Raw genomic sequence first — 16,384 nt, forward strand, 5'->3', positions numbered from 1 at the left:
GAAATTATTGCTTGGAATCAGAAACACATGGTATTGCTTTTAATTTCTCAACAGTATGTCTACAATTTATTAGAGCTGAGCTAGCCTACAACTATTCAATCATTTATTGCTTCATATATAACTCGAATGAGTGGTTCTACTTTCCAAACGACCCACAAACTAGGATGATCTCGTTCTAGGTAGAATATAATCAATAATACTTGTAAATGATGGACTAACAAAGTGAGCTAAACAGGCATAAGTCTGTCTTATCGATCTAGTGAAAGATTCAAGATTGTAAATCAATGAATACAGAGTGTCCTGCTACATTCAATACACTTGTGCGATAATGCAAATCATGACTGGGTATAAAATAAGAAATTTTTAGTTTTGAAGTCGAGTCAAATAAACACTCACGCACACACACACATGTAGCAAAAACCATTAACTTGCCTTATTAGCTATTCCAGGTTACTTCATATAGCAAAAAAGAGGATAACTTGCCTCATTTTGAATAAAACCCTTCCAAACTTCCACGTTGCCTAAATAGTTTACCACTTTCCGTGTACGTCCAAAGATATAGCGATAATATAGTTCAGCTTTCTGTAATATGTGAAGTAACTCCAAAGAAAAAAAGTGAACCAACTCTTAACCAGTTATCTGTCCACTTTCGCGGTCCAAATATGCCCTTGTACTATACGAAATTGAGCACATTTGCCCTTCGTTAATACTTTAAGAATTTTCTAAAGGAGAAAAGTAGAATTGTTGCTCAATGTCAAAATATAACGGATGTAATCAGCGTTGAATCCAATAAATGCAAGATCCTAGTGCATTTGCTTCTTGATCAGACCTAAAATCACAAGCAACAGAACAAAAGAGCTTGCATTAACGTCATCTATATTCTTTCGAGCAAATAATGATATGAAGGGGCAGGTCCGAACCAATGAAAAACCAATCCTTCCACCACCCAAAGTCCAAAAAAATTCCATTTTGCCCTAAATATTCAAACTATTAGACCTTGCTAGTATTCACAGTTCCATTTCAAGCATGTCCTATATTTACATCCAGCATCTGCACTATCTACCTGTGTTCATACAGTCACCCCCTGGCAATCTGAATACCTGTGTTCATACGGTCACCCCCTGGCAATCTGAATACCTGTGTTCAATATGGTCACCCCAGGCAATCAGAACCAAAAGACTCATGAAGATCCTCCAAGAACTCTCCTGAGATCCGATTTCTGTGCTTCTGTGAGCCTTGTTGGATACTTAACATCCATCTTGATTCTCAGATTTCCTTTTCTCCGAGGATCTTTTGAAATTGGCATCCCTTCATTTGGGACAACTACCTCATGCCCGGGTTTGACAATGTCAGTCAATGGGATAATGAGATTTCTCCCATCCAGTGTCGTAAGCTCCAGCATTCTTCCAGTGAGAGCTTCAAGAAGTGAAATCTCTTGATTGACAATAAGGTCATTCCCATCCCTTGCATAGACATGATGAGGTTTTTCCTCGATAACGAAAACCAGATCGGCGGGAATAATACCAGGTTCCTGATTTCCCTTTTCAGGAAAAGTTACCTTGGTTCCCTTCTTCCACCCAGGCTTTATCTCGATGGTCAATATCTCCTCTAGAGTCCGCAGCTTCCTGCAATAGAACAATATACATATCACAACAAAGTAACTAACATTGATGAACATCGTATGAAATTACAGAATGTATCATCAAAAATTCATCACATAACGTCTCTATAGATCCAAAAGATATAAAATCCATGAAACTACAAATACAAACACAGGATTCATACAAACATCTCATGTCTAAAAGCAGAGGATGGTGAATCACAGAACTTATGTTCCAACAGGGGAAGTTCATTTCTCTATGGAGTGACATCATTACTCTACACACAAAGAACGTCAGCTAATAATCAAAGTTTTAGATACCCAACCGAGATCATTAGTACTTAATGAAGAATTTGCATTCATACCACAGAGAAATCCAAAGCAACATAGACCATTTCATATATTCACATACTTCCTATCTCAAAAGTTTCTCCAGCTAATCTCAACCAAAAGATCATCAAGAACAACTGATCTCAACCAAAAGATCATCAAGAACAACTGAAAGGCGGAGACATACCGGATGACCACAAAAGAATAACGATAGAAAATGTTCAAACTGAACAGAGCTACCTAACAAGATTATGAGTGATGATACTGACAGTTTAAGAACCATTTCACTATTACTGTAAGATGGAAGAGTGCATCAGGCAAAGTTATAGAGAATAGTTATGAGGTTTTGAAACAAATTTATTTATTCAAATAAGATAGGATTTAGGGGTCGAAAGGAATCTGCTCGAAGTCTACGAACTGCACATATTTAAGTATTTAAAAAAGAGCAATAGTACTTAGCGGAAAAATCATGACTCGTAAAATTTATAATTGCAAACAAAGATGTATATCATATCTAACTATAAAAAGTAGCAGAAGACCATATCGGTCCATTAACACAACAAAATTAAGCCAAAAAGTTTCAAAAGTATTGGGATCTTACAAAAATGTCAAAATTTAGACTGCTCAGTTCTGTAAACAGTTCTAAAGCATCCAAGAGATTTTCTAATGTTTTTACGAAATTTTCTTTATACAAACTGCCGATGATGACAGCCACTGCAAAACAGTTCCATGTGTGTTCATAAAGAGAGAGTTCGAATAAGAGAAATCCAAAGAAGAACAGATGAAGACAGATAGAGAATGTGTGTGTGAAAATTATAAACAAAAAGTGAAATGCGAACAATGAAATTTAGAAAATAAAATACTTTCACAGAGATGTTGCAAATAATGAGATCTCTCTCGTGGGTCGTAACCACAAGAAACCCAACATGCCTCTGATTCTGAACAAGACCAAAGAAAGAACAAAATCACAAGTTGACAGAGTTTCCAAAGGCGAAAAGCATAGAAAAGCACCAAAGTCTGCTGGGACTTCAAGAGCAAAATATAATCAAAGCATAGGGTATAGTCAAGAAATGGGCCAACAAAGAAAAACCAAAAATATATATATGTAATTACTTGGACAAAAGTATTGACAGAAGCTATGAATAGTTTTCTTATAGTAGTGAAGTACTTATTCCTACTATCATTCACTATATTTTGTTAAATAGGAGTATATCAGTTTGCCAAATGCCTGCTTAAAAACAGAGCTCATGGGTGACGAGGCACATGTTTATAACCTTGGTGGTAGAACTAAAGCACCACCTAAACGAGACGAAAAGGGATTCATCTACATTCAACTGAACCTATAACGACACTGCAAATTGAGGTATAATGGAAACAAGATACCCTAATTTGCTTTGCAGGATTGGTCTCAAACTCTCAATAAATGTGTGATCATCTCCGAATTATGTGAATAGTGAATGTATTTGAGGAAAGTGATATTTTTCTTATAAAGATGAGGAAAGTAACATATTATCTCACTCCAAAATTGGGTCAAGGACTAAAGTTCTTCCACTTGCTGCAAAGTATTTTTTGGGGTTAAGTTATGGAGGCGTGTGTGACACAACGCTAGAGGTGAACTCTTTTTTTTAATAACCTTGGTGTCCAGGCCAGCTTGTGCACACCTCGACTAATTCCACGGGCTACCTGCTACTTCCTACCATTAGTTGAGGTGCGCACTAAGGTACATCAGGGCTTTAAGCACAAAGCGCAAATAAACAATGGGCTTTAACGAAGAAAAGCGCAAGTGGGAAAAAGTACAAAAATGTATGTGTAGTCCAAGACTAATAATTATAAGCATGAATAACAAATATATGGATAAAGAAATTGAATTTTTTTTTACAATAAAGTGAAATATTAATTTTTAGGTTTACCCCTTCAGGATTACGCTCATTGGCAAAGAAAAGTATGCCTTAGAGCCGTGATGACAACACTGAAGCGCCTGCTAAGCGAGGCAAAACACTCAATATGTTTTGAGCCTCGCTATAGGGCTTAAGCGCGCCTTTGGCAACACTAGTCCGTGAGACGGACAATAAGAAGTTAAGCATCGAGCATGAAAAAGTAGTAGCTAATCACTTCGGGTATCTATACTAGACAAATGTAAGGCCAGGAAAGCTCAAAGATGATGATTACATAGGAGCGAATCTAGCGAACTTGAGGGACACCAGGTTTGTCATTTTCAGTGTCTAGCCATTCATTTATAAGAATGGTTGTATCAGTTACTTTTACTGAAAAAATATAAGGAATCTACGACCAATTTGCCAATCACACCTTTCAACCCTTCCGTAAGCAGCTTTAAGCGGATCACATAGAAACATCTCACGGGAACAACCAACAAGACTAATAGGCATGTAGTTTGCAAGCTCCTTTGTCTCGCTTTACTTAGGAACCAAAGCACTATAGGATGCATTGAAACTCCTTCCAAGATGCTCATGCATATGCAAGTGATTTATAACAAGAATTGGTTCCAATTCAACCACTGACCAAGATTTCAAATAGAAACCCATTGAATAACCATTGTTATCAGGAGCTTTGTTTGCAACACAGCAACAGTCTTTAATCACTCTCGAAAACTCTTCTACATGGCCTAAACAGTAACAACGGAATTGGAGGCTTGCTACTTGTCGAAGTATAGAACCCTAAAATGTGTGATTCTAAACTCCTTTTTTTAATTCTAAACTCCTCTTTCAACCCGTGGATACATTGAAACTCCTTCCAAGATGCTCAACCATATGCAAGTGATTTATAGCAAGAATTGGTTCCGATTCAACCACTGACCAAGATTTACAATAGAAACCCATTGAATAACCACTTATATCAGGAGCTTTGTTCGCAACAGTCTTTAATCACTCTCCGAACTTTTCTACATGGCCTAAACAGTAACAACGGAATTGGAGGCTTGCTACTTGTCGAAGTATAGAACCCTAAAATGTGTGATTCTAAACTCCTCTTTCAACCCATGGCTAGTCAAAAGGCTGGTGAGCTGCTTTTTGATGTATCCCAGTGGGCCATGTCATGAGAATTGAGAGCAACATGAGAGAGGAATTGAAGAATTAACTGGAGAGCTGGGCCAAATTTAAAGCCAAGCCCATGGAAGAAATATGGAATGAATTATGGGCTATGGCATGAAACTCAAAAGATTCAGAATTTGAATCTTTTGAATGAAACACGCGTCGAGCCAATTTACTTTTTTGTATTGCTTTGCATCTGCTTGATGCCCAGTAATGAATTACTTTACTTCATAAAAAATAATGCAACATGTGTCGAGCCTACACGCCACCGTCTGATTGGATCGTATAACCTCTCATTACCCAAGCTTTTCTTTGGCTCAAGTAAAAATGTTACATCATCAGCATCGGAACGGGTTTCTAAGCTAATGTGAGCAACAAATTCAAATCGGGGATAAATGTTGATTCACCCTAATCAGTGTAGTCAGTACTTTCTCGCCAACTTTAATCTCAACATTTATGAATTTCTTGATGTGGCGATTAGATATGCAACTTAGCCCATTTCAAGAGTTCCATATCCTTGATGTGGGAACTAATGGAAGAGGTTAAAAGACGAGAGGTGGATAGGAATGGTGACTAAATAAATCTAGTTGCGACATACTTTTTGCTCTGACTTGGGAAGTGGACCTGCTTTCTAAACTCTTTTTCTTTTGTCCTTTTCTCGGCAAGCATTTAATCCGATGATGTTTTATTACCTCTTTAATCATGGTGAACAGAACCTTTTTTATTTCCGGTGTTAAGTCCTTTGAGTTATTAGAGATCAGTGATGAGGGTAATAAATGGTTCTCTTTAATAGAACGCGGCAGGAGTTTCTCAAGCTACATCAAAATAGATGAAGAAAATTTGCGATGGGTATGTGACGCTCTAAAACAAACCTCACAGGCGCAAGGAAATCGATGCAAGAGATGGGGGAGGAAAGTACAAGTTTACACCTATCAAATGTATTGCCTTGTGGTGCACCTATGTTATTTGTGAAGAAGAAAGATGGGACTATGTAGATATATATTGACTATCGCCAATTGAACAAAGTTACCATTTAGAACAAGTACCTGTTGCCGTGTATTGATAATTTGTTTGACCAGTTGCAGGGTGCCAGAGTGTTCTCAAAGATCGACTTGAGATCGAGGTACCATCAGTTGAAGATTCGGGATTCGAATGTTCTGAAGACTGCTTTCCGGACTAGATATGGCCATTATGAGTTTCTGGTAATGTCCTTTGGTTTGACTAACTCCCCGTCAGCATTTATGGATTTGATGAACAAGGTATTCAGGTCATTTATTAATTTATTTGTCATTGTCTTCATTGATGATATTTTGATCTACTCGCGCAGTAAGGAGGAGCACGAGCATCATATGAGAGTGGTGCTTCAGACGTTGCGGGAACAAAAGCAATATGCTAAGTTCTCCAAGTGTGAGTTTATTCCAGAAGGAGGCTTCAACTGGGGATGGGGAGATATAGCACACAAAATCTTCCGATTCTTAGGCAATGGTACCAGCTCAAAATTCAATCTTTATGTCCAAGACACCAAATCCTTTATGGATGCTGCAAAGATTCCACAATGGCAGGACAGGGCACCCAAAGCAACTAAAGTGGTTCACCAACAATATCAGCTTTGAAACACAACTTGTTTCTCTTTGACTTTCCATCGAGGCATGAAGCTTCCAGAATCTTAGCAGGCGAGTGGTTCTGGAACGGGAGGAAGTTGTCACTAGAATGGTGGTCTCCAACAGGCAGTTCAGAGTCGACGAACAAGGGTTCAGAACAGTGTTGGGTCAAGGCTTTTGATATACCGATACATGCATGGACTATAAACACCTTTCGGATTATTGGGGATTTATGTGGGGGTTATATCAACATTGACGAAGATACTAGGAACAGATCCCACCTTCAATGGGCTAGGATTTGCATCAAGGCTTCTAATAGGATTTCGCCGGCGACGATAGAGCTTGAAATTGGTGACTTATGAAATCTCAATAATTGATAATGTACATGTGAAACCCAAGTCGGTCGGAAATCTAATTTCTCACGGCATGAAGATCAACGCAGCAATTGTGAAGTCAAATCCCTCGATTGAAGCAATTTTGTCAGAGGTCCCATCCTCCAGCAAACACGTGCCCAACCACGTGGGTAACTTTAATTCAAAAATTGGCACAAGTGGAAGATCTGTGACTAAGCAGCCCCACATGAAAGTAAAGGAAAACTCGAACCCGGCCCATGTATTGGAAAGAAATTATTATCAGTCTAAAGGCCCAAGAAAGAAGGCCCAAAACTGGAGAAATAAGGGGAAGGGAGTACGAAAGTCAGAATGGAGGGCTGTTGGGCCCATTTTAGCTCCACAAAAGAATTTTATTAATGCCCCAAGTTTGCAAGTTAATAATATTCAGTATGAGAAAAGTGAGGCGCTAAATATCCTCCCCAACAAGGTTCAAGAGTCAGACCCAGCTCTTTCAAATGAATCCACGTATTTCAGTGGTTTTGAAGCAGATGATGAAGCAGAGCCTTTCTTCCATTCCTTACTCCGATGTCGGACCTGAGTCTGGTGAGCCGTTCTGACACTGATATTTCATCCCACTCTCATATCTCTCTTCCATGGTACGAAGAAGGAACTAGTTCTCAAATGGTTCAAAGGCCAACTGTGATAGAGACATCGAAATGGTCCAAGCTAGTAATGGTGAAGGCTTGCAAAGCTTTTGGGATTAATGTGGCCGGGTTTGAGCATGAACTGCTGGACATGATTCTTAGAATGGAAGAAATGAGGCAAATTCAGCTTCAACAGCAGAAGGCAACATGCAAGAAGAACAAGAAAAGTAAAGACAAGCAGAGGGCTGAATTGGATAAATTGATTTGCGTTATCAATTATGATGGGAAGAATTCCGAAATAGGGGTAGGTTTCACAAATCTTTTTCTGAATGAAGTTAAAAATCCTATCTTGGAATGTGAACGGGCTGAACAATTTCAATAAAAGAATATCATTAGATCACTAGTTCGTAAATGGAAGGTTGACATTTTATGCATGCAAGAGACCAAATTACAAGAATGGAATGCAACACTTATTCACCATATTTGGGGCAACCGCTGGGCAGCCTGGGTAGAGCTAAAAGAATCTGGTACTAGAGGGGGCATCATAATATTATGGGATAAAAGACAATGGAACTGTGTTTATTCTTAGTGTGGGTCTTACTCTCTCTCATGTATGTTGGAAGGTTTGCATCAGAGAGAAGGGAAATGTGGCATGAACTAGCAGCAATCAGGGGGTTATGGAGTGAACAGTGGGTTATAGGAGGTGATTTCAACACATGCATATATGAAAGCGAAAGACTCAATTGCACAAGAAGATCCAGAGCGATGTAGGTCTTTTCAGAGACCATCCAAGATTTAGACGTAATAGACCTTCCATTGCGGGGGGGCTCATTCACCTAGTTGAGAAGAGAGAATGATATTCAAGCCTCACGAATTTATAGATTCCTGATCTCCCAGGAGTGGAATGAATGTTTTAATGCAGTAAAGCAACTTGCACTCCCGAGGGTCATTTCTGATCAGAGGCCAATTCTTCTGGAAAATGGAGATTGGGAAGCTACCTCTTCCTATTTCAAGTTTGAGAACATGTGGTTGAAATCAGAAAGTTTTTTAGACAAAGTCAAGGACTGGTGGCAGGGGTACTTGTTCAATGGAAGCCCAAACTTCATCCTGATGCAGAAACTTAAAAGCCTAAAGAAGGGCATCACAATCTGGAATAAGGAAGCGTTTGGTAAAGTGGAGGAGAGGAAAACAAGAGCTTTAGAGGAGTTGCTCATTCTGGAACAGGCCACTGAGAATAGGCCCTTATCACAAGAAGAAAGGTTGCAGATGTTCAACTTAAAATTGGAGAAAAATATTTGTAGAGAATTGCTAACTCTCATAGAAGGAACAACTGTATTGACAAGCTAAAAGTCGGGGCTGAGATTATAGAAGACAAAGAACTGATCAAAGGGGAAATTAGACTTCTATCAGAATCTCTACACTGAACAGAAAAATTGGAGACCAACTGCAGCTTTTGATGGGTTGTCCTGCATCACTGAAGAGGAGGTGTTGTCCACCATCCAGTCATGTGCTCCTGACAAAGCTCCAGGACCGGATGGCTATACAATGGCCTTTTTTCAGAAAGCCCGGGATGTTATCAGGGATGATGTTATGGGTGCCATATCCCGTTTTCATCAAAATTACCACCTTGTCAGATCCTGCAATGCTTCTTTTATAGCGTTGGTACCCAAGAAAAAGGAGCCATTGAGCTCAGAGATTACAGACCAATTAGCCTCATTGGTAGTGTATATAAGATTGTGGCAAAGCTTCTAGCTAGAAGACTCCAGCAAGTGATTGGCAACTTGGTCTCCAACCACCAAAATGCTTTCATTCAAAACAGATAAATCATTGATGCATCCCTCATTGCCAATGAAGTCCTAGACTGGAAACTTAAGAGTGGGGAAGCCGGCATTCTATGCAAGTTGGACATTGAAAAAGCTTTTGACCAATTGAGTTGGTCATACCTTATATCTATGCTAAGAAAGATGGGATTCGGGGATAGGTGGATAAGGTGGATCAAATATAGTATCCCCACAGTCAAATTCTCAGTTCTGGTTAACAGGTCCCCAGTGGGAAGGGCCGGGGCATCAGGCAGGGTGACCCTCTCGCGCCGTTCCTCTTCATCCTTACCATGGAAGGATTTAGCAAAATGATTGACAAGCCAAATCAATTACAATGGCGGAAGGGTTTTGATGTAGGCGGGGTTCCTGGAAATTCAATTTCTATCTCACATCTACTCTATGCAGATGATATGTTGATTTTTTGTGGCGCAAAGTCATCCCAAGTGCAATACTTAAATCTCACCCTCTTAATTTTTGAGGCACTATCTGGTCTCCATATCAACATGCTAAAAAGTGTAGTTTACCCGGTTAATGCAGTTCCTAACCTAAGGGAGTTAGGCAGATATACTAGGTTGCAACATTTGCTCACTACCTGCTACTTACCTGGGGTTGCCTCTAGGTGCAAAGTTCAAATCAACTGAAGCTTGGAATGGGGTCATTGAGAAGTTCGAAAAAAGGCTCGCTTCCTGGCAGAGGCAGTATCTTTCCATGGGTGGTAGGCTGACCCTTATAAATAGTGTCCTAGATAGCATCCCCACCTACTACATGTCACTCTTTCCTATTCCCTGTAAAGTGCTAAAACAGCTTGATAAGTTGAGAAGAGATTTCCTTTGGGAGGGTAACAGCACTACACCGAAGTTTCACCTTGTTAAATGGGCCAAAGTGACAAAACCTAAATCTCAAGGAGGTTTAGGAATTAGAGACCTTGCTGCTCACAACAAAAGCTTGTTAATGAAATGGTTATGGAGGTATAGCCAAAACAATCAAGATTTGTGGAAAAAGATAGTTAGGGCCAAGCATGGTACTCTAAATCTCTGGTGCACTAAAGTATCTAGAGCCTCTCATGGTGTTGGTCCTTGGAAAAACATTAGCAGGAATGAATTCTCTCTCTAAAAATACCTCTTTCAGAGTGGGTAATGGAAACAATATCAAATTTTGGAAGGATACATGGCTTGGTAACTCGGTGTTAATGAATGAATATCCCAATCTTTTCAGACTAAACAGGGACAAAGACTCCACCATCTCAGAATACAGAGAAAATAGCAGCTGGAACCCTTTTATTCAGAAGGAATGTCAACGACTGGGAACTTGAAGAACTACTGACTCTACTTGCAAGATTGGAGGAGTGCACGTTGGATACACAGTCAGCGGATAGATTAAAATGGGGGAACACAAAGAAAGGAATTTATTCAGTGAAGGCAGGTTATATTCACCTCCATGCTCAAAATGATTTGATCAACAATTGGCCATGGAAATTGATCTGGAGAACTAAACTTCCAACGAAAGTCATATGCTTCACTTGGATAGCAATTCGGGAAGCATGTTTAACTAAGGATAATCTCATCAAAAGAAGCTTTCAGATTCCAAACAGATGTTATATCTGTAGGTAAGCTGCAGAAACCACCAACCACCTTCTTTTGCACTGTTCAGTTGTCTATGACATTTGGTGTATGTTCTACTCTATTTTTGGGCTAAGTTGGGTCATGCCACAAAGTACCAAAGAGGCGGTTGAAGTTTGGAGCTCCTGGAAAGTTGGCAAATCCATCAAGAAGATCTGGAACATGATACCAGCATGCATTTTTGGGGTAGTATGGACAGAAAGGAATCGTAGATGTTTTGATGGTTTATTAACTTCAAATCATGCACGCAAGGCTAAATGTTTTTTGTTACTCTTTAGTTGGTGCAAACTCTCCCCCGTAAATTCCCTTGAGCTTTTTTTGGATTTTGTTAGCTCCCTGGAACTATAGTTAGCCTATTCTGGAGCTAACACTCATCTTTTGTACTTATCATCTTGCATCTTCTCGATGCCATTAATGAATCTTATTACTTCATCAAAAAAGGGAGGTGGATAAGAACTCCCAGAAGTCTGACCCATGTTTATTGGGGCTTCCTATCAACTTGATTCTTCAGTTACTAATCTCTGAGTTTGATTTCGTTAGCTTCAGTGATAGATGGATGTTCAAACCAGTGTTGTTAAAGGCGCGCTTAAGCCCTGAAACGAGGCTCAAAACATGTTGAGTGCTTCGCCTCACTTTGTGGGCGCTTCAGTGTTGTATCAAGGCTCTAAACCATACTTTTCCTTGCCAATGAGTGTAATCCTGAAAAGACGACACTAAAGAATTGATACTTCACTTTATCATAATTTTTTTCCAATTTCTTTGTCCATATATTTGTTATTCATGCTTATAATTATTGGTGTTAGACTACATATACATATTTTTACTCTTTCTCTAGTTGCGCCTTTTTTCATTAAAGCTCACGCTTTATTTGCGCTTTGCGATTAAAGCCCCAACGGACCTTGGAGCTTTTTTTGTGCTTTTCACCTTTGATAACACTGGTTCAAACAAAAAGAATTATTATTGAGTTAGAAGACTTGTGCAGAGCATTTCCGAGAATGTTGGACCCATGAGAAATCTTAAAAGAAGAAGGGGGTTAGGGTATCATGTGACCGACATGGACCTCTTAATAAGATAAGGAAATCCACTCCAAAGATAAGGGAACATTCTTCAATCAACAACAGATTAAATACATGTTGGCACCCTTTCTTAAAGCAACATCTCAGCATGCCCTTGCAATAATTTCACAACTTCAAATAGCTTCTGCAAGGAAAGGTTGGGCTGGAGGGGGGTTTATTGGGAGGGTTCCTTTTGTATGTACCTCCCAAATTGATTGCGGGAAGAGGTAAGTTTTATTGATCCGAAATATCTTTTGTTCCTTTCTTTCCATAAAGTCCACCATACATCCTCCAAATTTACTTTGTGATATTGAGAGAGAAGTTCATTGAGACTTAAGATAAGGAAGTTCCTCCTCTGTCTCTAATACATAACAATACTGACATAACTATCGGTACCTGTTAAAGCTTTAGAATGAGAGATAGCCATATAACTGATCCTTTACTCCATCTATTGCTGACTTACTCTGGTCTATTGGATGCTAGTAGAGGATTTGGCAAAACCAGAACCATCATGGCCCTATAAGCATACTACTAAAACTCAAAGCTTTCTTTCAATACACTCACCCCATATGTCCTTTTTTCTCGGCTTTTTTTTTATCTAGAAAATTGTATGACCAACTATGAAGAGATTTTTCCTTTCCATGATTTGAATGAACTTCAGCTTTGGAGGGACTACTTCTATCGTCTTCCTAATGTAGATATAAATTACTCGTTCATCATCAAAAACAACAGTTGCTAAAAAAGGATAGAAACATATGAGATAGGGGGCAAAATGGGATCGCATGGTTGGCTTTGAAGGAATAGTGGAGGATGGTTAAGAGGTTGCACCTAGGAAGGAAGAGAAAGAGGAGGAGAACTTCTCAGTGGTTCAGGTGTATTTTGAAGTTAGCACAGAACTGTTGAACTACTAGAGAGAGAAGACTGCATCTCTGCAGAGAAGGGGTTTTGAAATATGTAGCAGATGTTTCCTTTGTGGAAGATCAAAGGAATCTACTAATTGCCTACTACTGCATTGTGAAAGCAGTTGGCAGATTTAGACTTTGTTTTTCAATGTCTTTGGTATTCGATGGATAACTCCAGAAGATGAGAAAGGCTTACTCAAATGCTGGAAAGTTCAGAAGACTGGCGGCAGTTTTGAGAAGATTTGGAAGACAGTTCCATTATGCATCAACAACAACAACCCAGTAAAATCCCACAAGTGGGGTCTCGGGAGGGTAGTGTGTACGCCGACCTTACTCCTACCCCAAAGGAGTAGAGAGGTTGCTTCCGAAAGACCCTCGGCTCAAGAAGACGAAAAAGACGAGAAGAGAAGTGAAGGGACAATATATTAGTACCATCAAACAGAAACCAAAGAAATAATATTAGCATCATAAAATCTAGAGAATAGTTGAAATGCAATAACAAAAGCAGAAAATAAGCTTGATGCTATGAAAACGTAAGGATAGGGAGAACACAACATAAACCCCTAGCGGTCTAAGACCACCCCTATCGAACTAGCCTCACCCCTGGACTCGACTACGTCCTAACCTACGACCCTAATGCTCGACCTCCACACCTTCAGTTCCATTATGCATCATGTGGACTATTTGGCTCGAAAGGAATAAAAGATGTTTTGAGGGGGCCTTAAAAACGATGTTTTGAGGGGGAAAAGCAACATGTAACTTTTGTAAGAAACTGATGTATATAAAACCAGTGGCGAAGCTAGGAATTTTTACACGGGTATTCAAATTTGAAAGAAGTAAAAAAAAATTCCCGACAAAGGGTGTTCAATATGTGTTATATACTTCTAAAACGTAATATTTTACCTATATACACAGTGTAATTTTTCGACGAAGGGTGGTTAACTGACCACCCTTGTGACCATGTGGCTTCGCCACTGTATAAAACCTATATATGTGGTGCAAAGAAACCAGGCTAGAAGATATGAATCAACTTTTTGAGTTCCTGGACTCTTTGAGGCTAGTGCTGAGATAGAGCCTTTGTAACTTTGTTGTTGTATGCTGCAGCACCCTCTTGTTACTTGCATTAATAAAATTACCTTACTTTCTCAACAAAAAGAAAAATTTCATGATTGAGAGGAGCAAAGAGTGACAACAATGGTTCAAAGGCTGGAAGAACGGGATATCACACGTGATGAAGAAGACATATTAGTTTGGAAAATAACCAGATAAGGAAGAGTATGTGAAATCCTACGACAATCTGTAGATTAGCACATACGAATTAACCAGTGGGTTTGGAGAATGATTTGGATATCAAAAGCCATCCCAAAGTAGCTTGCCTCAGAATGTAACTGCAAGAGATGCATGTCTGACGAGTCTGACCTTCAAAAAAGTGCATACATGGTATCCAACAGGCATTACTTGTTTGAAAATGCTCCAAAATTCCCCGATCATTTTTCATGCACTGCAGCTACATATGGTAGATATGGTGTCTGGAGTCCACTCCGCAACTTCTTTAAAGCACAGCTGGTTATGCCCAAAACTGTGAAGGAGAAATTCTGAGGCTTGGAAAGACAGTTAGAAGTATCACAGAGTATTCACAATTCCTGTGTTATATCCGGAACACTTGGTTGTAGAGAAACAGAATATGCTTTGAAACAAAACAGCAATTGAGAAATGTATATAATTTTGACATTATGTTGGATTTCATAGTCTTAGTATGCTGAATCCGTTGCTGTTTTACATTGTTATGTGCACCTGCGTGATGCTATGACTGATGATACAAAGATTACTTTTCCCAAAAAGAAAGGAAGGGGGGAGGAAAGTAAGATAAGAAAACCTTAATCTATAGGTACCAAACTTTTGGTGCTTAAATGGCTAGAGTATTTTATATTCATGCACTTATAGTTAATTCTAGACCTAAGCATCACTGCTTGGAAGTGAACCTTTTCTTGACCTAAGAATCATTCTTGGAACCTCCCAGATAACACACACATTCTATTGCAAGTTCCACATTTGGTGCTAAACACACCAATTTCCAACTAACAACTTCAGAAGATACAACCAATCATCTTCTTAACTCAACTCAAACAAGGCAGTTATGTTTCCTAAGCAAGTACATGCTCCACTGTATAAAGATAGGAATGTATAAAGATAGGAATGCACTATGAATCTGACATTTTTATCCCGCATTCAAAAAGGTACTTAATCTCACCAATGCACATCAACACCTCCAGATAATAACCAACAAATTAGGCATGAAAAAGAAACTTCAGCGTACAATTATGCACACACAAATCTCATTTAACTATAAAAATGTTGTTTTGAAGTTGTAACAGCAGAAAAATCTAATCTTGCAATTAAAAGAAGGAAAATAACCTAAAATTTTTATAATTAAACATACCCGGAAGCATCTAGAACAGTCCTAGAAATCTTCATTTTTTTCTTAGCCCCTTTATACAAATCCTCCAAACTACACAACAACGCATTCTCCACCGGCGCCGCCTTTCTCAACGCTCCACCGGTGCCAGAGGTCCCAGCTCCAGCACCGGAAAATTCGGCACCACCATTCGTCGTACTCCTAAAAAACGCATCCCTAGACTTCCTCGACCGCCCATTATTCTCCGACGACGAGGACCCGAACAATTCCGCATAAATATCATCAGCGTCTCGAGGATTAAAGCGGAATGTAGGGTTAGGATGGGGATTTCGCATGTTGTGGGGTCCACCTCGCGGAGGTGGTGGGACTTGACCTGATTTCAACGCCTCCTCGCCGTAGAGATCGTAGATCTGACGCTTTTGTGGGTCGCTTAGAACGTCGTAAGCTTCGGAGATTTGCTTGAATTTTGCCTCTGCTTCGTACTTGTTGGTGCCGAGGTTCTTGTCGGGGTGCCAGATCATCGCCAACCGGCGGTACGCTTTACGCAAATCTTCTTCACTGGCATTGCGATTAACTTTGAGTATGTTATAGTAATCGACCCCCATTTTTTTGGAAGCTAGGTTCTAGGTGGGATTATAGAACCGTACACACAGAAAATGATGAATTGGAAGTGAGTTTTGGAATTGTGAAGACGTGTTGATGGGTAAAGGTAAAAGAGAGATGGAATTTCTGGCTCGTCTTTGCTAATACCCTTGCGGGTGTGAATTGATGGCCCCATGTTCTGAAAAATGGGTTCTAGTGGTGACCCACCCTAAATTTGTTTTTGTTTTTTTCTTCTTTTTTTTTTAATGAATGACACAGTTAACCAAAAAAACAAAATTATTTACCCTTACTTACTCATTTATTTTTCTACCCACTAAATTAATTATATTTTTTACCTATAGTAATTTTTGCGGGGAATTTTCTCTTTTTTCTCCAATTTTTTTTTATTTCTATGCTTTTTTTCTTTTTTTTCTTT

At 39.3% G+C, this 16,384-nt stretch overlaps 1 protein-coding gene across 1 annotated transcript; it reads right to left on the reverse strand.

Moving 5' to 3' along the window:
* Nucleotides 1-748: 748 nt before the first annotated feature.
* LOC107765796 (uncharacterized) lies at nt 749-16,120 on the reverse strand. Its single transcript, XM_016584495.2, has 2 exons — nt 15,391-16,120; nt 749-1,625 (listed from the first exon to the last, which is right to left on the reverse strand). Exons 1-2 carry the CDS (start codon nt 15,969-15,971, stop codon nt 1,181-1,183), a joined length of 1,026 nt encoding a protein of 341 aa, XP_016439981.1. The 5' UTR covers nt 15,972-16,120; the 3' UTR covers nt 749-1,180.
* Between the last annotated feature and the right edge of the window lie 264 nt (nt 16,121-16,384).

The sequence above is a fragment of the Nicotiana tabacum genome, chromosome 22 (genome assembly GCF_000715075.1).
Source record: "Nicotiana tabacum cultivar K326 chromosome 22, ASM71507v2, whole genome shotgun sequence".
Taxonomy (NCBI): domain Eukaryota; kingdom Viridiplantae; phylum Streptophyta; class Magnoliopsida; order Solanales; family Solanaceae; genus Nicotiana; species Nicotiana tabacum.